General features: G+C 48.6%; 1 protein-coding gene across 1 annotated transcript in view; it reads left to right on the forward strand.

Moving 5' to 3' along the window:
- The window catches only part of M1AP (meiosis 1 associated protein), a 63,204-nt gene that overhangs the window by 31,721 nt on the left and 9,735 nt on the right, over window positions 1-21,748 (forward strand). The window contains exons 4-6 of the mRNA XM_065405762.1: window positions 8,005-8,178; window positions 17,072-17,222; window positions 21,303-21,444. Of these exons, the coding sequence (XP_065261834.1) occupies window positions 8,005-8,178; window positions 17,072-17,222; window positions 21,303-21,444 (467 nt within the window). The remainder of the gene's footprint in view (window positions 1-8,004; window positions 8,179-17,071; window positions 17,223-21,302; window positions 21,445-21,748) is intronic.

Consider the following 21,748-nt stretch of genomic DNA (forward strand, 5'->3'; position numbering starts at 1 on the left):
GCAGATAAAATAAAAAAAGAACAAGTTAAAAATCACTTAGAAAAGTTAGATGCCTGCAAGTCACCAGGGCCTGATGAAATGCATCCTAGAATACTCAAGGAGCTAATAGAGGAGGTATCTGAGCCTCTAGCTATTATCTTTGGAAAATCATGGGAGACGGGAGAGATTCCAGAAGACTGGAAAAGGGCAAATATAGTGCCCATCTATAAAAAGGGAAATAAAAACAACCCAGAAAATGTACAGTTAAACTACAGTTTAACTTCTGTGCCAGGGAAGATAATGGAGCAAGTAATTAAGGAAATCATCTGCAAACACTTGGAAGGTGGTAAGGTGATAGGGAACAGCCAGCATGGATTTGTAAAGAACAAATCATGTCAAACCAATCTGATAGCTTTCTTTGATAGGATAACGAGTCTTGTGGATAAGGGAGAAGCTGTGGATGTGGTATACCTAGACTTTAGTAAGGCATTTGATACGGTCTCGCATGATATTCTTATCGACAAACTAGGCAAATACAATTTAGATGGGGCTACTATAAGGTGGGTGCATAACTGGCTGGATAACCGTACTCAGAGAGTTGTTATTAATGGTTCCCAATCCTGCTGGAAAGGCATAACGAGTGGGGTTCCACAGGGGTCTGTTTTGGGACCGGCTCTGTTCAATATCTTCATTAACCACTTAGATATTGGCATAGAAAGTACGCTTATTAAGTTTGCGGATGATACCAAACTGGGAGGGATTGCAACTGCTTTGGAGGACAGGGTCATAATTCAAAATGATCTGGACAAATTGGAGAAATGGTCTGAGTTAAACAGGATGAAGTTTAACAAAGACAAATGCAAAGTGCTCCACTTAGGAAGAAAAAAATCAGTTTCACACATACAGAATGGGAAGAGACTGTCTAGGAAGGAGTATGGCAGAAAGGGATCTAGGGGTTATAGTGGACCACAAGCTAAATATGAGTCAACAGTGTGATGCTGTTGCAAAAAAAGCAAACATGATTCTGGGATGTATTAACAGGTGTGTTGTGAGCAAGACACGAGAAGTCATTCTTCCGCTCTACTCTGCTCTGGTTAGGCCTCAGCTGGAGTATTGTGTCCAGTTCTGGGCACCGCATTTCAAGAAAGATGTGGAGAAATTGGAAAGGGTCCAGAGAAGAGCAACAAGAATGATTAAAGGTCTTGAGAACATGACCTATGAAGGAAGGCTGAAAGAATTGGGTTTGTTTAGTTTGGAAAAGAGAAGACTGAGAGGGGACATGATAGCAGTTTTCAGGTATCTAAAAGGGTGTCATAAGGAGGAGGGAGAAAACTTGTTCACCTTAGCCTCTGAGGATAGAACAAGAAGCAATGGGCTTAAACTGCAGCAAGGGAGGTCTAGGTTGGACATTAGGAAAAAGTTCCTAACTGTCAGGGTGGTTAAACACTGGAATAAATTGCCTAGGGAGGTTGTGGAATCTCCATCTCTGGAGATATTTAAGAGTAGGTTAGATAAATGTCTATCAGGGATGGTCTAGACAGTATTTGGTCCTGCCATGCGGGCAGGGGACTGGACTCGATGACCTCTCGAGGTCCCTTCCAGTCCTAGAATCTATGAATCTATTACCCCCATATCCAGTATTAGTGAGACCATTACTGGCTATTGTGTCTAGGGCTGATGTCCACAGCTCTAAAAGGATGTTTACTAATTGCTAAAGGCTCCAAAAAGAGCTACAAGAATGGGTCCATCTCTGGAAAACCTGCCTTATAGTAAGAAACTAAAGAAGCTCAATCTCTTTATCTTAACAAAGAGGTTGGTTGTGGTTTACAAGTACCTACATGGGGCAGTGATTTCTGATAGAAGAGGGCTCTTTAACCTAGGACAGGTGAACAAAATCCAGTGGCTGGAAATTGAAGTGATAAATTCAGACTAGAAACAAGGCATAATTTTTTAAGTGAGAATAATTATCCATTGGAACACTTACCTAGGGACATAGTGGATTCACCATCACCTCAAGTCTTTAAATCAAGATGAGTTGCTTTTCCAAAAGAGCTGCTGTATCTGAACTGAGGTTCTGAGCTTAATGCAGGAACCACTGGTGGAATTTTCTGGCCTATGCTCTGCAGGAGGTCAGAATAGATTATCGAATGGTCCTGCTGGCCACAAAAGCTATTAATCTATGAATCAAACACAGAGTGTACTTGCTTTGTCTAGTCCTGAGTCAGAGGACAGCCCCGTTCTACAGAAAGCTCCTCCATTTACTTCAATGTTGCAGAATCAGCCTGTATCATAGGCGAGAGAAAACTCTCCAGAATTTGTTTGAATTGGTTGTTAGATGTCTGACATGTCTATCTATACTGTTTGTATTCCCATCACTAGTAAAGAGCAGTTTGTGGCTTTAGGGCACATGACAATACTCTAGCTGAAGAAGAAAGCTATATCTGTGTGTCTTTAAATTCTTACACTGCACAAATCACCATGGTTTCTGAGCACCTCATGTATTTATTAGAGGGAACATCAGAAAATCTCTGTACATCTCTCACCTTCCTCCACTCTGCAATGTGCCGAGGGAACGTTAGGCTAGAAAGCTAATTAAGAATCCTTCTCTCTTGACTTGTATTTTATCTGGAAAAGTGGAGTAACTTTGCACAGCAGGATTTATCACCTGTTTGGCCACAAACCAGGGTGGATTTGATTTAAATCAAATTGATTTAAATAATTATTTAAATCACTAGTCAGGAAGACTCAATTTAATCATGGATTTCTACATAAAAGTGCATTCTTCTTGGTTGTTATAACCTTAATATATATTGTGAAGAATACACACTATACATTTTTAAAGTGATTTATTTTGAAAACTTTTCAGATTAGTTTTACAGCTATATCAGAAAATGAATGATTGTTTGGTTATTTCATTTACCAAAGGTAATTGAAGCAAATATTTATGAAGTCATTGGGAGGTGAACTATCCCAATTCAACAGGTTAATCATTAATATTTGGAGGATTTTCTTGCCATGCTGTATTAGGAGGAGATCACCACCAGACAGACATTTAAATTGTTTTCTTTAACTAAAACAACAATGTTATGTATTCTGGATTTTTTTCTTCAACAGCAAACATAATATTTTAACAAAACAAGCATACGAATTTTTGAATTTAGTTAAACATTCAAGTTTTTTAAAATCAGGTTTGTTGTTGTTAAAATTGTTTTTTAACTAAAATAGTTAATGAAATATTTAAAAAACAAAAATTAAAATCGACTATGTCAGCCAGGTCAACATGAGAAACTTAAGATATTGGCTTTGTAGCTAACTCAGTCATCTTCACCTTCATTTTCCTGTTTGTTCATAATCTGGAAAAGAAAAACAAGCTTTCCTGCTTTTTCAGGTCCCAAACGATTTTTCAATTTGGAATGAATTAATCCAAAGGAAGAAAATATTCTTTCTACACCAGCAGAAGAAGCTACTGCAGTTAAAAGTGAGATGATCACTTCAACAGTTTCTGAATCCAAGTGCTTAAGTGACTTCTACCAGTTCACTGGTGTGACTTTCTTTAAAACATCATCAGCAAACATATATTTCTTAAATGGTTCACCCTTAGCTCTGAAGTTTACTATAGTTGGCATTATGGAGGGATGATAGCTGGACGTCCATGTCATAGCCAACTCCTCTTCTTCAGCAGTTAAGGTTTGACCCTGGTACTGAGTATTGAAAATATTTGCAAGAAAATGAGCTGGAGATAGTGCTTGTTCCATTTGTTTTTTTAATGCTTGTAATTTAACTCTGTCATTGCATATTTCTCTTTTTAAGATCTCACTCAGTTCCTTCCAAATTTCAACAGCGTCAGCAATAAAACAGCTATTTCCCTGCGTTTTGTTCAAGGCTACAGAAATAGGCTTCAGGGTACTCAGCATGTGTTCAACATTTCTCTTAAGCCCAATGTGGAGAACTTTGGCTGTGACAGTGCCATCTATTTTTTCACAATTTTGTTCACAAACTGTCATCAGATTAGGCCAGTTCTTGATATAGTGCTCAAAACAGTCCACTACTGAGTTCCATCGCACGTCTTGTGGGAGAGTTAGCTTGGTTCCTCTCACTCTTTTCAGAGCAGCTGCTGCAAAGTGGTTGTTACGGAAGTATTTTGCAATTTTGCAAATTTGCAATTTCAACAATTATTATAATTGCAATTATTTCTGGAACACTGAAGTCTTTGGCTAGGAGGTGCATCAAATGAGCACTGCAACCATATGTTATTAGCTTGGGACTCTCTTCTAAATAATTTCTTCTCATCTTGGATACATTTGCAGCATTAGCTGTGACCAAGCTGCGTACTAGACATTTGAATTTTTTCCCCACAGTTTGTTATAGCTTTTACTGCTACTTCTTGTAAGTATTCTGCTGTTTGTGCATTTCTTGATGCATCAATTGTTTCTGCAAGGAAGACATTCCCTTCTTCCGTTGTCACACAAGCACATACAACAGGATCATTGTGGACATTGCTCCACCCATCAAGACTCAGTTTAACAATTTTACCCTCTAGACCTTTTGCACACTGCTCAATTTCTCTTTCATACACTTTATCCAGCAATTTGCCTGCGACATCTGCTCTGTTGGGTGGACTGTATCCTGGTCTTAATGACTGAACCATGTTAATGAAGTGTGGGTTCTCAATCATAGGGAAAGGAGAATTTGTTGCATAAACAAACCGGGCAATTTTTTCATCAATTACCTCTTTTTGTAATCTGCTGGTTCTTATCACAAACTTATCTATGGTTGTTTCCGGATGATGGAGGGTTTTTTTCTTTTTGCTACAGGTGATATACTGTGGCTATGTGACATACATGTTGTGACTGAAACACTATCATTGTCAGATAACTCTGAAACTATAGAAAATGATGGTGATCTTGAAGGTGGATAGTCTTCGGAATCCTGTTGAGGATGGATTCTCCTAAGCAAAATAAGTCAATGCAGTTATTTAATTATTACCACCATACTGCTCATTTAGTATTCCTCATTGCATTCACTGACACTCAGTACTACTTTAAAGGTGAAATTGTAAAAGGAAGATTTGCCTATTTCAGCTGTTTCTTTTTTATCACAACTGCATCTAAAATGATAGTACCATAGAGTAACAACTATATTTTTTGCTAAAACATGAGAATTCAAGAATAATCCAGAAGGAAGACAGGCAGTCCTTAAGAAAAAAGTATGAAATAAAAAAGTTTACCAACCTGAAGATCCTGCATGTTCAGACATGTTCCTTTCATCATCTTCAACACAGCTTCCGCCTGAGAAGAAACACTTTTCATGATGTTGTTTCATTTGGGCAACCAGGCCTTGCATTTCTTTGTTGCACTGTTTACATTTTGCTAGGGTTACCATATCTATGAAATAAAAAAAGAGGACCCTCCACGGGCCCTGGCCCCGCCCATTTCCCCACCCCCCCAGCCCCGCCCCAACTCCGCCCCTTCCCCGCCCTAACTCCGCCCCCTCCTCCCTCCCACTCCCAGCCACGGGGAAAGGGCTGCCCGAGCGCTACCGGCTTCACGGTTTGCCGGGTAGCCCCCAGACTCTGCGCCCCCGGCCGGCGCTTGCCCAGCGCAGCTGGAGCCCGGGAGGGGAAGCTCCCAGCCGGGAGCGCAGGGTCTGGAGGCTGCCCGGCAAACCGTGAAGCCGGTAGCGCTTGGGCTTCGGGCAGCCCCCTTGCCTCCGGATCCTGCGCCCCCAGCCGGGCACTTCCCCTCCCGGGCTCCGGCGGCGCAGGGTCCGGAGGCATGGGGGCTGCCCGAAGCCGGTAGCGCTCGGGCAGCCCGGCTCTGTTTAAGAGCCGGGCTGCCCAAGCTCTACCGGCTTCGGGCAGCCCCCATGCCCGGCTCTTAAACAGAGCCGAAGAGTCAGGGGAGGAGCAGAGCCGCGGAGGCTCTGCTCCTCCGCTGACTCTTAGCGCTCGGGCAGCCCGGCTCTTAAACAGAGCCGAAGAGTCAGCGGAGGAGCAGAGCCTCCGCGGCTCTGCTCCTCCCCTGACTCTTCGGCTCTGTTTAAGAGCCGGGCATGGGGGCTGCCCGAAGCCGGTAGCGCTCGGGCAGCCCGGCTCTTAAACAGAGCTGGGCTGCCCGAGCGCTACCGGCTTCGGGCAGCCCCCGTGCCTCCGGACCCTGCGCCGCCGGAGCCCGGGAGGGGAAGTGCCCGGCCGGGGGTCCGGAGGCAAGGGGGCTGCCTGAAGCCCATAGCGCTCGGGCAGCTCGGCTCTTAAACAGAGCCGAAGAGTCAGGGGAGGAGCAGAGCCGCCATTTTCCCGGACATGTTCGGCTTTTTGGCAATTCCCCCCGGACGGGGGTTTGAGTGCCGAAAAGCCGGACATGTCCGGGAAAAAGAGGACGTATGGTAACCCTACATTTTGCACACATGCCTGTTTTACCCACAGGTAAAGGAACTTCATTAAAATATTCCCAAACTGGGTCTCTTTTACGGCCTGCTGCCATTATAGGATTTCCCTTCTAGTAAGAGAATGGTATGGTAGATCTCAAATCAATGAAGGCTACACTCAGAAAGACCTCAAGACTTCTGGAATATGCTGCTCAAACAGAACAGGAGTACTGAGCACTGAGTCCCATTGAGTAGATAGAAAGATTAACCTAAATAATCTATACAGAAGCCCCTGGAACCCCATAAGATTGGGTCCCTAATCCATGAACTATTGGAACTCATTTACAAAACTTTCTTAAACATTACATGAATATATTGTCTCATACTATAGAATTAGAATTTATAATCCCTATTCCATGATGAGATATCTGTGAGCTATAACATATCTTAATTAAAATTATCTTTAGATAGGTTTTTCCTCAAAAAGCATTTTATCAAAAAAAAAAAAATCCGATTTTTTTTTTTATTTTTTATTTTTAAATCATTGATTTTTATCCACCCTGCCATGGTGAGCCAGGGCAGTGAGAGCAGCCTTGTGTTGTGCCACCAGAGAAATCCTTGGTGCCTGACTTTGCTGGAGTTGAGTCAAGTAGCTCCCCGCTGGAAGCAAGTATATCTCCGGCTCTGCCATACATGCTGCTGCAGTTCCTGTAGATTTTCCATGTAGATGAGTGGAATGTGTACAGTATTTAGTCTGACCATTTAGTTTGAGGCACAGTTGAAGAACGGTCTCTTGGAGTTCAGAATTCTGCGCATTTCTCTACTGAATCCAAGTATCAGATTATCCCTTCTTATAAAATAGGCAGGATTGAGACTGCATGCTAACTGGCTAACAGTGATTTCAGCTGAGCAGTTATGGGACAAATACTGCCTGGCTCAAAACTACCATTAATGGGCAGTATAGGAGGACTGTGCCCAGCATTAGTCAGGAAGACCTAAGTTCTAATTTCAGCTCTGTCATTGACTCTATAAGACCCTTTGCAACTTTCTGCTTCAGTTTCCCCATCTGTAAAACGGGGCAATGATACCTACTCTCCTTAGGAGTTGTGAGGCTGAGCCAGGGTTTTGACCATGTTAGGTACTACTTCTGTTTCACCTACATTTTCTTTAAATGGATACAGTCTACTTTAAAACTCCCACTTCTATCCCATGAACTTACCACCTGCATGTGTTTTTACCTTTGATCTGAACACTGTTTTTTTGCCATGTAAAATATCCCAGGCTGGTGTGGTGAAGGCCCTTGTAACCAGAAGTGTAGAGGCATGCATGTGCATAAGCAGCATGGCCTAGGGGAGCACTCCTTGTGTTCAGGCATGGACTCCTCTTGCTGCAGCTGTTGGGCAAACAAATACAAGTACAAACAAACTGGGAGTAAGGAAAGTATATGAGCCATTGAGACACCAACACATCTGCTCAGAGTGGCCACAGCACAGATGGTTCGTATGGTTCTGGGTTCTGAGGCCTCTTCCCAACTGGGAGAGTCTTAGTATAATGTTGACAAACATCTGTCAGGGGCAGTGTAGGTATACTTGGTCCTGCCTCAGCACAGGGGGATGGTCCCTTCCAGCCCTAAATTTCTATGATTCTCTCCTTCCGCAGACAGTGCGATCCTGGGGATGGATATTGACCTTCAAACCATAGAGAATGACGTTGTCAGCTTGGAGACTTTCTTTAAAACCTGGCTTCACGATCATGGCACAGACAGAGAGCAGCTCCATCTCCTCCTTCCCTCAGGAGACTTCCGTCACTTCACTGCCCCCAGGACAAGTCTAAGTATTTCATCTTCTCTCCCTCTCAGCTGTGGCCCACTGACTCTCACTGGCCCACAGATCACACAGGCCTGGGGCACAGTCACCACTCAGCAAAGTGACAGAGTCCAGCATTCTATTGTTGGCTGCAGCTAATACCATAGCTGAGGCTGAAAAAGGCAATTGATTTAGAATGGCCCATTTTCAGGTGCCATTATCAGACATCTCCATTGGGACTGAAGTGTCTCAGGTCTGATTCTCAGTTACACCAGACTCCTTTACATTCTGGCACCATAGAGGTGACTTGACGTGGATGTGCATTTACACCACCTTGGCAGCCCAAAATGTGCCTTAGAACAGTGTAAAGGAGCCTTAGTGTAGCAGAGAATCAGACATCCTCATGAGGAAATATTTTAGAAAATGTGACCCAAGTTGGTTCAGCTGGTTTTTAAGAACCTAAGAATGGCCAGACTGGGTCAGACCAATGGTCCATCTAGCCCAGGACCCTGTCTTCTGACAGTGGGCAGTACCAGACCTTCAAGGAGAGTGTACAGAACAGGGCACTTGGAGGGATGCACCCGTCTTCCCTTCCTGGCTTCTGGCAGTCAGAGGTTTAGGGTCGCCCTGTAGCATGGCGCTGCATCTCTGACCATCCTGGCTAGTAGCCATTGATGAATTTATCTAGTTCTTTTTTTGAACCCAGCTATACTTTTGGCCTTCACAACCTCATAGAATCATAGGACTGGAAGGCACTCGAGAGGTCATCTATTCCAGTCCCGTGCACTCATGGCAGGACTAGGTATTATCTAGACCATTCCATGGCAATGAGTTCCTCAGGTTGACCATGCATTGTGTGAAGAAGTACTTCCTTTTGTTTGTGTTAAACCTGCTGCCTATTAATTTTATCAGGTGACCCCTAGTTCTTGTATTGTGGGGAAGGGTAAATAACCCTTCACCATTCACTTTTTCCACGCCTTTCATGATTTTATAGATGATTTATGTTTGACAGTGATAGAAATAACACTTCCTGTGCTGATATATTATGCTTAGCAGGGGCCAGAGCAGCACGTAGATAGGTGTCCTCTTACAAAATGGTTCAATCTGTTCATATAGTACTGAAGTAATTGTCAGATGGTTGAAGCTACCAGAAGTTACATATTAGTGGGAGTACAAAGTAAAATCAGTAAGGAAAACGCTATTTTCCTTACTGGTTTCACTTCAGTCTCTCAATGCCCTCCACGACACCATGGGCAGCCCTCCCCTTAATATTCACCACCCACCCTCAAGAAGTTCTTCTTCGAGTGATTGTTCACGTCGATTCCAATTAGGTGTGCTCGCGCCGCATGCACGGTCGTCAGAAACTTTTTCCCTTAGCAGCTCCCGTGGGGTCGGCCAAGGAGCCCCCTGGAGCAGCACCCTCATGGCGCTCAATATATGACTCTGCCGACCCGACCCCCCTTCAGTTCCTTCTTACCGTCCGTGGCGGCGTTGGAACTGCATTAGCTTGCTTGCCTTCAAGTCTTCCCTTAGCCATTCATTCTTAGTTTAAAAATTTTCTTTATTTTCTTGTTTTAGTTATTGTTAGTAGTATAGTTGGTGAGTGGATCATTTTCCCCTCACCCCGCCTTGGGCTCCAGGGCAGGCCTCAAGCCCAAGGATTTATATCTTGCGGTCTATACAAGAAACCTATGCCCATCAGTGACCCTCACAACTCGTGCTTGAGGTGTCTAGGGGAGACGCACCAGTCCAAGCGCTGCAAGATCTGCAAGGCTTTCAAGCCTAGGACTAGGAAGGAATGTGACTTCTGTTTGAAACAACCACTAATGGAAGTTGCCCTCCGTCCCGCAGCACCCGACCACCAAGCCCTGGGCCCAAGCTCAGTGCAGAGCACCCCAGCGGTGGTCCGCGAACCAGTACAGAGAAAGAACTCTGGTGCTAGAGATCCTCGGTACAGAAGATCCCCGGCACCGCAGCACCGGTCGACATCCCCAGTGCCCCTTAAGCGCCATAAGAAGGCCGACAGAGGGCGCTCTCCTCAGAGAGCAAGACCATCCGGGGAGATGCCCCAGAAGAAGGACTTAACTTCCAAACAGCAAGACCCCGTGGCGTCGACTCCGGCGATCCAGTCGGCACTGTTGAGTCCAGCACCCAGTGACTCTCCAGGGGAGCTCAACTTGGTGGAGGAGTTGGAAGCCCTCTCCAACCCAGATACTTTTGAGGTGGCAAGGGACCTCATAGAAAGTACTGTGCCTCAGCCCCCTGCTGTTAGAGACAAGCCCCCAGCACCACCTAGACGGGTGCCATCTAGAGGCAAACCAGCAATGATGAGGCAATCTTCCTCTCCAAACTAGCACTGTTCACAGTCTTCTTCACCCCCGGCATCAGTCTCAATACATGACAGTAAGACGCAGGGAGCGCATCGCTCGGGATCTCTGGCACCGGGGGGTTGGCACTGGTCACGATTGCCCTCTATCACCCGGCACCGTGATAAGGCACTGGAACATAGGAGCTGCTCCCCGTACCGGTCTAAGTCACAGGAAAGCTGGCACTGTTCGTCTACACAGTCGTCACAGCACCGATCTCCGACTTCCTCCTCTTGGTACAGACTGCCAGTGCAGGGATCCTCGGGACCGCCGTGGTCGTCGCCCTTGGACTCTGAGGATGGCTCCTACTACTCACAGCATAGTAGGCACAGGTCGGACAAGCGCGGGAAACACGCTACTTCATCCTGGCAACCTCAATGGCCATCCGCTGCACAATGGCCCTTCAGGACCCCCTGGGCTTACCATCAGGCCCAGGGTACCCCTTCCAGGGTTTCTAGGTCGGTTGCATCGGGGCATCACAAGGCACGGTCACCGGTGGACAGAACCATCCCTCGTAGCACAGAGGCGGCTCTATCCAGACCACCCCCGCATACTAGAGAGAGCACATCGGAACCGGCCCCAGATCCATCCACATCCAAGGTCCCGTCGGACCACGTTGAACCACTTGGCACATGGTGGGCCATGATGACCGTGTGCCTCCACTGGCCTCTTCTTCATCTTCGCCTGATGAGGCGGTGGCCAGAGTGTCAACTTCAGGTCCTCCGCCCAGCGATCACAGGTCCGTAATATGGGCCTACAGGTGGAGGAAGTAATTGAGCCAGAGAACCTGGTGGTGGACAGTCTTACGTCGGAGGGCCCTTCCAGAGTGGCATTGCCAGTAATTAAGACTATTGGCAACAATTATAATGCTTTGTGGCAGACTCCAGACTCCATTCCACTGACCGCCAGGGGTATGGAAAGAAAATACTTTGTTCCCTCTAAGGGTTATGAATTCTTGTTCTCCCACCCACACCCTTGCTCCCTTGTGGTCTCTGCAGTGAATGAGAAGGAGCATCAGGGACAATAAGCACCGGCTCCTAAGGCCAAAGAGGCCAAATGGATGGACTTCTTTGGCAGGAAAATTTATGCCGCAGGGTGTCTACAGCTGAGGATAGCTAACTAGCAAGCTAGCCTCAGCAGGTATCATTTTAACTCGTGGGACTCCATGTCAAAATATAAGGAGTTACTCCCCACTGAGTCAAAGGCTGAGTTCTCAGCTCTGGTTGAGGAAGGGAAGGCAGTTGCCAGGACATTCCTGCAGGCCTCACTCGACTCGGCTGACTCCACGGCATGTACCATCACCTCGGGGATGGTCATGAGGAGAACAGCTTGGCTCCAAGCATCCGGGCTTCCCCCGAAGCTCAGCAGACCCTGCAGGACCTTCCCTTTGAGGGTGCAGGGCTGTTTTCAGATCAGACTGATTCAAGGCTTCACAGCCTTAAGGATTCCAGGGCAATGATGAAATCTCTGGGGATGCACACACCTGCTACCCAGAGAAAGCCTCAGCCTGTGCAACAGCAGAGGCAATACCAGCCCCACCTGAGGCAGGATACTTACTGACAGAGGGGCAGGAATTCGAGGCATTGGCCTTCCAACCCTCCCTCAGGCCAAGGGCAGAGCCCGACCAAGCCATCGTTGGGACCCAAGCAAGGGTTTTGAAGGGTTAGGACGAGGACGGCATACCAGCCACGATTACAGATCCTTCCCCCTGTTTTTTGAACCGTCTATCCCACTTCTACCGTGCATGGTCCCATATAACATCAGACCACTGGGCTCTTCGCACGGCAGAAGTGGGATATTCTCTCCAATTCTGCTCCTCCCCTCCCTCCCATCCCCCTTCCCTGTCCCTCTTCAGGGACCCCTCTCACGAGCAACTCCTTATCCAGGAGGTGCAGGCGCTCCTTGCCACTGGAGAGGTGGAGGGGGTTCTTCAGGAGCTAAGGGGCAAGGGATTCTATTCCTGTTATTTCCTAATCCCCAAGGCAAAGGGGGGGGGGGTCTCAGAACCATCTTAGACCTGCAAGGACTCAATCAGTTCATGGTAAAGTTAAAGTTCCGCATGGTCTCTCTGAGCATAATTATCCCTTCCCTGGTTCCAGGGGACTAGTACACTGCCCTCAGCATGAAAGATGCATACTTCCACATAGCCATCTGGCTGCCCCACAGACGCTTCCTGAGGTTCATTGTCAACCGCATACATTATCAGTTCATGGTGCTCCCATTCGGGTTATCAACAGCCCTCCAGGTCTTCACCAAGTGTATGTCAGTCGTCGCAGCCTTTCTCTGAAAGAGACAGGTGCAAGTGTACCCCTACTTAGACGACTGGCTCCGGCAGGGGCGCTCCAGGGAGCAGGTGGAGTCCCATGTCCAGTTAGTCAGAGAGACCTTCCAGAGGCTGGGTCTCCTCCTCAATGTAGACAAATCGACTCTGTCACCCACCCAACGAATAGAATTCATTGGGGCAGTGCTGGACTCGGTTCAGGCAAGAACCATCCTGCCACAACCCAGGTTCCAAACACTGTCGCACGTCATTCAGACGCTCAGACAATACCCCACCACCATCGCGAGGACATGCCCACCTCTTGGGACACATGGCAGCATGCACCTATGTGGTGAGGCATGCCAGGATGAGGATCAGACCATTCCAGGCGTGGCTCGCTACGGCTTATCACCCGGGTCAGAACAGTCTAGACTTGGTAGTAACAGTACTGTCACGAGTCCTAGACACCCTAAGATGTTGGTTGGACCCTCACATGGCCTGCGAAGGAGTCCCATTCACCACCACTCAACCATCCATGACCTTAGTAATAGACGCGTCAGACCTCGGTTCGGGGGCACACCTAGGACACTTATAGACTCAGGGCATGTGGTCACAGTCTGAGATCCTGCTCCACATCAATATAAAGGAGCTCAGAGCGGTAAGACTAGCCTGCCAGACCTTCCATACAATATTGCAAGGTCACTGCATGGCGGTGCTGACCGACAACACCACCGCCATGTTTTACATAAACAAGCAGGGCGGAGCCCGCTCCTCCCCTCTCTGTCAGGAGGCGAGAGTTTTGTGTAGCCCACTCCATTCATCTGGAGGCGTCCTATCTCCCGGGAGCATGTAACGAGCTTGCAGACCACCTCAGCAGGTCGTTCCGCAGTCACAAGTGGTCTATCCGGACGGAGGTCATCCACTCCGTCTTCCAAAGGTGGGGGTTTCCCCAGGTAGACCTATTTGCCACCAGGAGCAACAGGAAGTGTCCAACGTTTTGCTCCTTCCAAACACACAGCCTGGGATCAATCTCAGATGCGTTCATGATGCACTGAGGGGAACCATCTACTGTATGTCTTCCCTCTGATACCACTCATCCACAAGATTCTCAAGATCTGCAGTGACAAGGCAGAGGTAATTCTGCTCACTCCGACGTGGCCATGCCAACATTGGTGGAGCTGTCAGTCTGCACCCCCATTGTGTTGCCCCCCTTCCCAATCTGATTACGCAGGACCACAGCCACCTGCTTCACCAAGACCTCCAGTCCTTGCACCTCACAGCCTGGAAACTTCATGGTTAAACGAAGGGAGCTCCGATTCCATACACTGGTGAGGGAGGTGCTCCTTGGTAGCAGGAAACCTTCCACCAGGGCCACCTACCTGGCCAAATGGAAACGGTTTTCATGCTGGTGTAATCTCAATTGAGTATCTCCACTCCAGGCATCTATACCATTCGTCCTGGACTACCTCCTACACCTGAAGCGGCAAGGCCTGGCCGGATCGTCTATCAAGGTGCACCTCGCGGCCATCTCAGCGTTCCTCCCCGGAGAGTGGGGGCGTTCAGTCTTCGCCAATCCTATGGTAGGCCTTTTCCTTAAGGGCCTGGAATGGCTATACCCTCAGTCTTGCCCACCGGTACCGACTTGGGACCTCAGTCTGGTCCTAGCTAGGCTTATGGGAGCCCCCATTCAAGCCGCTCGCTACATGTTCCCTTCTGTATCTCTCGTGGAAGGGGGCCTTTCTGGTTGCCATCACATCGGGCAGGAGGGTATTGGAGCTAAAAGCATTAACCTCTGACCCCGCCCCCCACACACACAGCCTTCCACAAGGACAAGGTACAACTCAGACCGCACCCAGCTTTCCTGCCCAAGGTGGTATCCCAATTCCACCTCAGCCAGGACATTTTTCTACCCGTTTTCTACCCCAAGCCACATGCCAATGCACAGGAGCAGAAGTTTCACTCATTAGATGTGCGGAGGGCATTAGCGTTCTACATTGAGTGCACAAAGCCTTTCAGGAAGTCAAACCAGCTGTTTGTAGCGGTGGCGGACTGGATGAAGGGACTTCCGGTCTCCTCACAGCGCATCTCTTCCTGGATTACGGACTGTATCCGTACCTGCTATGACCTCGCCAAGGTTTCAGCCCCGGCTATAACGGCACACTCCACAAGGGCTCAGGCCTCTTCCACCACTTTCCTGGCCCAGGTGCCCATCCAAGATATATGCATCAGACAGCTGCCTGGTCCTCGGTGCATACCTTTGCCACCCACTATGCCATCACACAGCATGCTAGAGATGATGCAGCTCTCGGTAGAGCAGTGCTCCAGTCAGTGATTCCTTAACTCTGATCCCACCCATGTGGCAGAGCTTGGGAGTCACCTGATTGGAATCGACGTGAACAATCACTCGAAGAAGAAAAGACGGTTACTTACCTTCTTCTAATTGTTGTTCTTCGAGATGTGTTGTTCACGTCCATTCCAAACCCACCCTCCTTCCCCTCTGTCGGAGTAGCCGGCAAGAAGGAACCGAAGGGGGGTCGGGTCGGCAGGGTAATATATTGAGCGCCATGAGGGCACCACTCCAGGGGGCTCCCTGGCCGACCCGACGGGAGCTGCTAAGGGAAAAAGTTTCTGACGACCATGCACACAGTGCGTGCACACCTAATTGGAATGGGTGTGAACAATACCTCTCGAAGAACAACAGTTACTGGAAGGTGAGTAACCATCTGTGTGTGTGTGTGTGTGTGTGTGTGTGTGTGTGTGTGTGTGTGTGTGTGTGTGTGTGTGTGTGTGTGTGTGTGTGTGTGTGTGTGTGTGTGTGTGTGTGTGTGAGTGAGAGAGAGAGAGAGATCATTAGAAGATTGGAAATCTGAATTCTTCCTAAATGCAGCAGAACTAGGTGCTTTCCCGCAGTACTTATTAACTATGGGGTCACACCTGCATTGCCACTGGAATCTCTGAGCACATGGCCCTGCCCCTCCTCCCGTCAATGCCTGTGTGATACAGGGCCATTTTTAAATTCACAGCATCATATTGCCAGAGCAGCAGGAGCACACTTCTACCCTCCACAGGCATTGCACAGACAGCTCTTATCTGACCGGGTCCAAACCAGAGACAAAGTATATGACATGCTCTCTTGCACGTTTCCTTTAGAATGGATGTTTCAGAAGCTTATTTCTGCCCTTTCATTTAGGAGGGCACTCTCCTCCGAAGCTGTATTTACAGGCAGGAGCTGGCACTTATTCTGATTGTTTGTGAAAAATGGATTTTGCTCCTTTGCTCATTTTGAATCTCACACTTAATACACTGCCTTGTTGGAGCTAAGGCCTGGTCTACACTAGAAAATTAGGTCATCTTAACTATGTCGTTCAGGGGTGTGAAAAATTCACACCACTGAGCAGTTTAGTTAAACCAAACTAATCCCCAGCGTAGACAGTGCTAGATAGATGCAAGAATTCTAGCTATCACCTCTTGGCAGCACAGCTGTGCCACCGTAGCTTTTCAAGTGTCAGCAAGCCCTAAGAAGGGAATCAAAGCCAAGAGTTTCCTCACCTCTGCATAATGTGAGGTTAGTTGCATCCCCAGAAGAGAAAAGAAGCTGCCTACAGCCATTAGATAAGCAAGATCCCTTTGGACACGGAGCAGATGTCAACCTAGTGATGGGATTTCACAGAGATTAAGTAGCTATCACTCTGCAGAGCCGAAGGGGAAACAAACAAAAGACCCTAAGGGGAAGAGTGGGCTGAGACCCGATTATGAAGCTAGGACACTGCCTCAGCTCCACCTTCCTACAGCTGTTCAGAGGATTTCCTCTCTTTTTAGCTAGAGCTTCCCCTGTCCTGTCACCAACAACCATTTTATTAATATCCCAAGCAGGACAAGGTCTCGCTCTTTGTTCCCTCCTTCTGTGTGGATGACTTACAAAGAGAGAGACTGACTAGAGAGGCGACATTGCTTAGTGGTCTGCTCCTGGGATGAGAAGCCAGGTGCTGACTCGGCAATCCGTCCATTTTCAGGAAATCATTTCTGCACATACCTAAAAATTAAGTATGCGCTACTTTCTTCTCTGTTTAAAATGGGGGCAATTATTTTTACCTACCTTGTGAGGGAGCTGGGATCGTTCATTAGCTAGACAGTGTTGTCCCTGTGTCCCATACTTTGGCTTCATTGTTCCCTGTGTAGTTGCCTGTCAGTAAACAATAATATATTTAAGTGTTTGTACACTGCTTTGAGGATGTAAAGTACAAAATGTTATTAGTTATTATATTTCCAGTCATCTTTGCCAAATCTCTTTGTAGCATGTGTGAAATGTGATATTCAGGAGAGACTGCTTAGCCCAGCTCTGCTTCCTGGGGCAGCTGATGTCACAGTGAGAACAGATGATGTCAACACACCATACCAGATGGCAGCCTGTCCAACTACAACACTGTATAAACTCAGAGTCATAAAGTACGTAATGCACAAACCCTTTCTGCGAGAGGTACAGAGAGTTTGTTTAAACAACGAGGAGTCCTTGTTTTTGCTGATACAGACTTAACACAGCTACCACTCTGAAATCTGTCACCATGCAAGAGTTTGTTTAGTTTCTCACCTTTATGCACACCACAGGACGTCAGCTATTGGGGAATTAATGTTACACGGAAACCTCATTAGCGTGTCACTCAGCAGGGGTATGAGGAGTGGAGTTCTAAAGGCAAGAAACAGGTTCTGACATTACCAGACTGAATCTCTGCATATCTGTCTGGGATCACCGTCCTACTAGCTGCCTTCTGCTGACTATCACATCTGCTCAGAGCTGAAGCGAGGTCACAGAGCAGTGATGGTGCATTCTTCAGCAACCCTGCTGACAGGGACTGTTAGTGAGGAACCCCACAGATTAAAAACGAGGAGTACTTGTGGCACTTTAGAGACTAACACATTTATTTGGGCACGCAAGCTTATGCCCAAATAAATGTGTTAGTCTCTAAGGTGCCACAAGGACTCCTCGTTGTTTTTGCTGATACGGCTGCTACTCTGAAACCTCCCACAGATTAAGTGAATGGAACAATCATCTCCCTGGGATGTGAGATGCAACCAACTGCACAGCATGACACCATCCACAGCAGTATCAGGATGCTTCTGCACTGTCACTGGGTGGTGTGGTAAAAACCAAAGTGTTCATTGCACCACAAGACATGCCAGGTAGCACATAGCCCAGCTTCCAGAACAATAGAAATCCCAAGCACAGCCACAGTCCAGCCAGCAGTAGTTAAAGCCCAGAGAGATGAGGCTGTCCAATCCCCTACCTGCACTCTCCACAGATCCTGCCTCCCAGTGCCACACTCATGGCATGCCCCCTCACCTCCTTCTCCCTGCTGTCTTCCCTATCCTCGCCGGAGTGAGGGGTTTGTATTTTAAAGTCCCCAGACTCCTCCCCTTTCCTAGCAGGCTTTGCCATGGAGGGAGACAGCCAGGCCCTCCCTTCCCCCACTCTGACAGGAGCCTCAGATGGCTCACTCCTACTGTGCCCCATGCCCTGAATCCAGCCTTCAGGTAAGAGGTAATACTGCCCAAGATCTGCTCCCGTTCCCTGAAATCTGGCTTTCTGGTACTGAGGAAAGGGGAGCTCTGAGCCCCAATGGTGGGGTTCTACATCATAAATAGGGAGTAGAAGTGTAGATTACTATTGAGCTCTGATTTGTTCTTCAGAGGCCTTTTCCTCACTCCCCAGTAACAGCTTGTCCTGTCACACATGGCATGGGAAAACTGAATCTCAGGAGAAAAGCGGGGAGACAAAAATCCACAGAAGGAAAGAGATGCAAGAAACAACAGGAGGATGGGCTATTTGTACAAAGCCGTGTCGCCAGATGTCTCATCTCTGGCTTCTCCCTCCCAGGGCGGCCTGGGGGGGGAGGGGGAGGGGGCAAGTGGGGCAATTTGCCCCGGGCCCCGCAGGGGCCCTCATGAGTATGTCAGAGGCTCCCCCCGCCTCCGTCTTCTCCCATCCCCCGGCGTCTCAGCTGGTAAGGGGGCGGGGCTGCTGGGAGCTCAGGCCCTGCTGGAAACACCACGCCGCTGCAGCGCTGTCCGGGGCCGCTCCTGGATGCGGCGTGCTGAGGCTCCGGGAGAGGGGGTAAGTGGCCTGGTAAGGGGCCGGGCTGCCCAGAGGGGGGGGCAGCAAGTGGGGCAATTTGCCCCAGACCCCGCAGGGGCCCCCACGAGAATATAGTGTTCTATATTAGTATTGCAACTTTTTTTATGGAAGGGGCCCCCAAAATTGCTTTGCCCCAGGCCCCCTGAATCCTCTGGGAGGCCCTGGGCCGGGGCCGGGCACCCCCCCAACCCCATCCCCCACAGCCCTGACCCCCAGCTCCGAGCCCAGCCCCTCTGAGCCGGGCACCCCCCCGACCCCATCCCCCACATCCCTGACCCCCAGCTCTGAGCCCAGCCCCTCTGAGCCGGACACCCCCCGACCCCATCCCCCCCACAGCCCAGACCCCCAGCTCTGAGCCCAGCCCCCCTGAGCCGGGCACCCCCCAGACCCCATCCCCCCCACAGCCCAGACCCCCAGCTCTGAGCCCAGCCCCCCTGAGTCGGGCACCCCCCCGACGCCATCCCCCACATCCCTGACCCCCAGCTCCGAGCCCAGCCCCTCTGAGCCGGACACCCCCCGACCCCATCCCCCCCACAGCCCTGACCCCCAGCTCCGAGCCCAGCCCCTCTGAGCCGGACACCCCCCGACCCCATCCCCCCCACAGCCCTGACCCCCAGCTCCGAGCCCAGCCCCTCTGAGCCGGACACCCCCCTGACCCCATCTCCCCACAGCCCTGAGTCCAGCCCCTGTGAGCCGGGCACCCCCCAACCCAGAGCCCAGCTCCCCACCCAGCCCTGGGCAACAGCAGCACCACCCCCAGGCAGCGACAGCCCATTGGCACCAACCATCACCATCACCCAGCAACAGCCCATTATGTAACTGCAAATGTATACATACCATTAAAGCATTTAATGTTTTTAAATAATGTATTTAGTGTATTTTCAAATTATTACAAATTAATTTTTGAATGTATTTCACTAGTTATTTTTTACATTTCCAAATACATGTTACTATAGTATTGCAACTTTTTTTTATGGAAGGGGCCCCCGAAATTGCTTTGCCCCAGGCCCCCTGAATCCTCTGGGCGGCCCTGCTCCCTCCCACCCCAGAGTTTAACTCACGCTGTTCATTTACCTGCATTGAAAAGACGGAGTCACGTTATGAGCAATCTTGTCACGCACTCTTAGGTTACGGACTGATTACAGGCTGAAGCCAAATGCTTTTTGAGAACCAGCGCTCCCCCTAGTGACTAGAGCTTAGCAAATGACGATGCTGTGACATCATTCTGCAAAGGAAAAATTAGCAATTAGCATAGTAGGACACCAGACTTGCAGATACTTGAGGCAGTTATTCCACCACCGGGTACAATAGCAAGAAAAGCTCCCAGCTGTAAATGTAGTACAGATACTTTGTCAGGCTTGCCAGGTCGGAATCTTGGCCCTCAGCCCCTGTTGCGAATGAGTTAGTAGCTGGTCCCACATACAGTTTAGTCCTGTACAGTCCAGTGCCTGTGTGACATGGTGATGGGAAAGCTACAAATATCTAAATAAGGCAGTGCTATTTTTCTCACGCCTCCAAGTCAAACTTACGCTTCTCCTTCCCATCAGGCAGTTATTCCAGTAATAATAATTAATAATGATAATAATAGAGACAGGTTCTCTAGTTCTTTTCTGTGGCTTGTGCATAGAAGGGATTTTATTTAATTAATGAACAGCTTAGTATACAATGATTTTACAATCCCTCCCAGTCACCTTTGTATAAATTCGTGATTATACCAAAGATTAAATACTTAGAACATGTATACAACTGTACATGTTCAAAGCACTTACACATATTGACTAAACAACCCTTTCCAACCGCCAATGAGGCTACAGAGGGAACACTTCAGACACCACTAAAAAGCAGCAACCTCTGGGGTGAGATACAGCAGCTGTTTAACAGCACACAACATCAGAGTTTAGGATGGAAAGTGAAGGAGAATCATGATCCAATTGAAATCGTTTAGGAAAGAATATCATTGCCTGAGCTGGGATTGACTGGGACACATGAGTGGTTAGTATTTACAACTCATACAAAAGAGGGCACCATCAGTCCCACAGGGTGGGGTACTCGATTCTGTGCTGACCAGACAGAATAGCAAATCCTGCCTTCGTGCAGCAGCTCAGCTTTACTCTGAGCTCTCCCAGCACCACTCCCACCCCGATTGTGGGTGTTTAGGGCACTGGGTACGGGTTGGGTCCCCTCCAGGAAGGTGAGTGTTTAGGTCACTGGCACCAGGTGTGGGCTGAATCTCCTCCCCCGGGGCTTGAGTGTTTTAGGGCACTGGCACCAGGCGTGGGTGGGATCCCAGACCCTGCACCACCACCACACCCCGGGAGTAAGTGTTTAACAGTCAGTTTCTTTTGCTATGGGTTGAGCACAGACAGTCTTCACCAGGTTGCCCTTTGTTTTCGCAGGGCTCTGAAGGCTGAAGGGGTTTGTGAGTCAGCACTGTTTGGACTTCCCTTCATCATTAAACCTACGAGTTGTTGGCAGCTGGACTGGGATGAGCTGGAGATGAACCAGCACAACTTCCATGCTCTGTGTCACAGCTTGAGGGTGAGTGCATGCAAGCTGCAGTCTGCATGGGATCTGTGACTGGGGCAAAGGCAGGCATCAGTCTGGGGGGAAAGAGTCCAGCCTGCTCCAGGAGAGCTGTCCCAAGGACCTGCAGTTTCTGTGTTTAGTCCATAGCTGTGCCGGTGAGTTCTTCCAGCAGATGCACTGGAGCTATTCTACAGCAGATGGCCAGAGATAGAGGGCTCTTCAGCCTAGCAGACACAGGCATCACAAGTACCAATGGCTGGAAGCTGAAGATGACAAATCCAGATTCGAAATAAGACACACATTTTTAACAGGGGGT

This window comes from Emys orbicularis, chromosome 5 (genome assembly GCF_028017835.1).
Source record: "Emys orbicularis isolate rEmyOrb1 chromosome 5, rEmyOrb1.hap1, whole genome shotgun sequence".
Classification (NCBI taxonomy): domain Eukaryota; kingdom Metazoa; phylum Chordata; order Testudines; family Emydidae; genus Emys; species Emys orbicularis.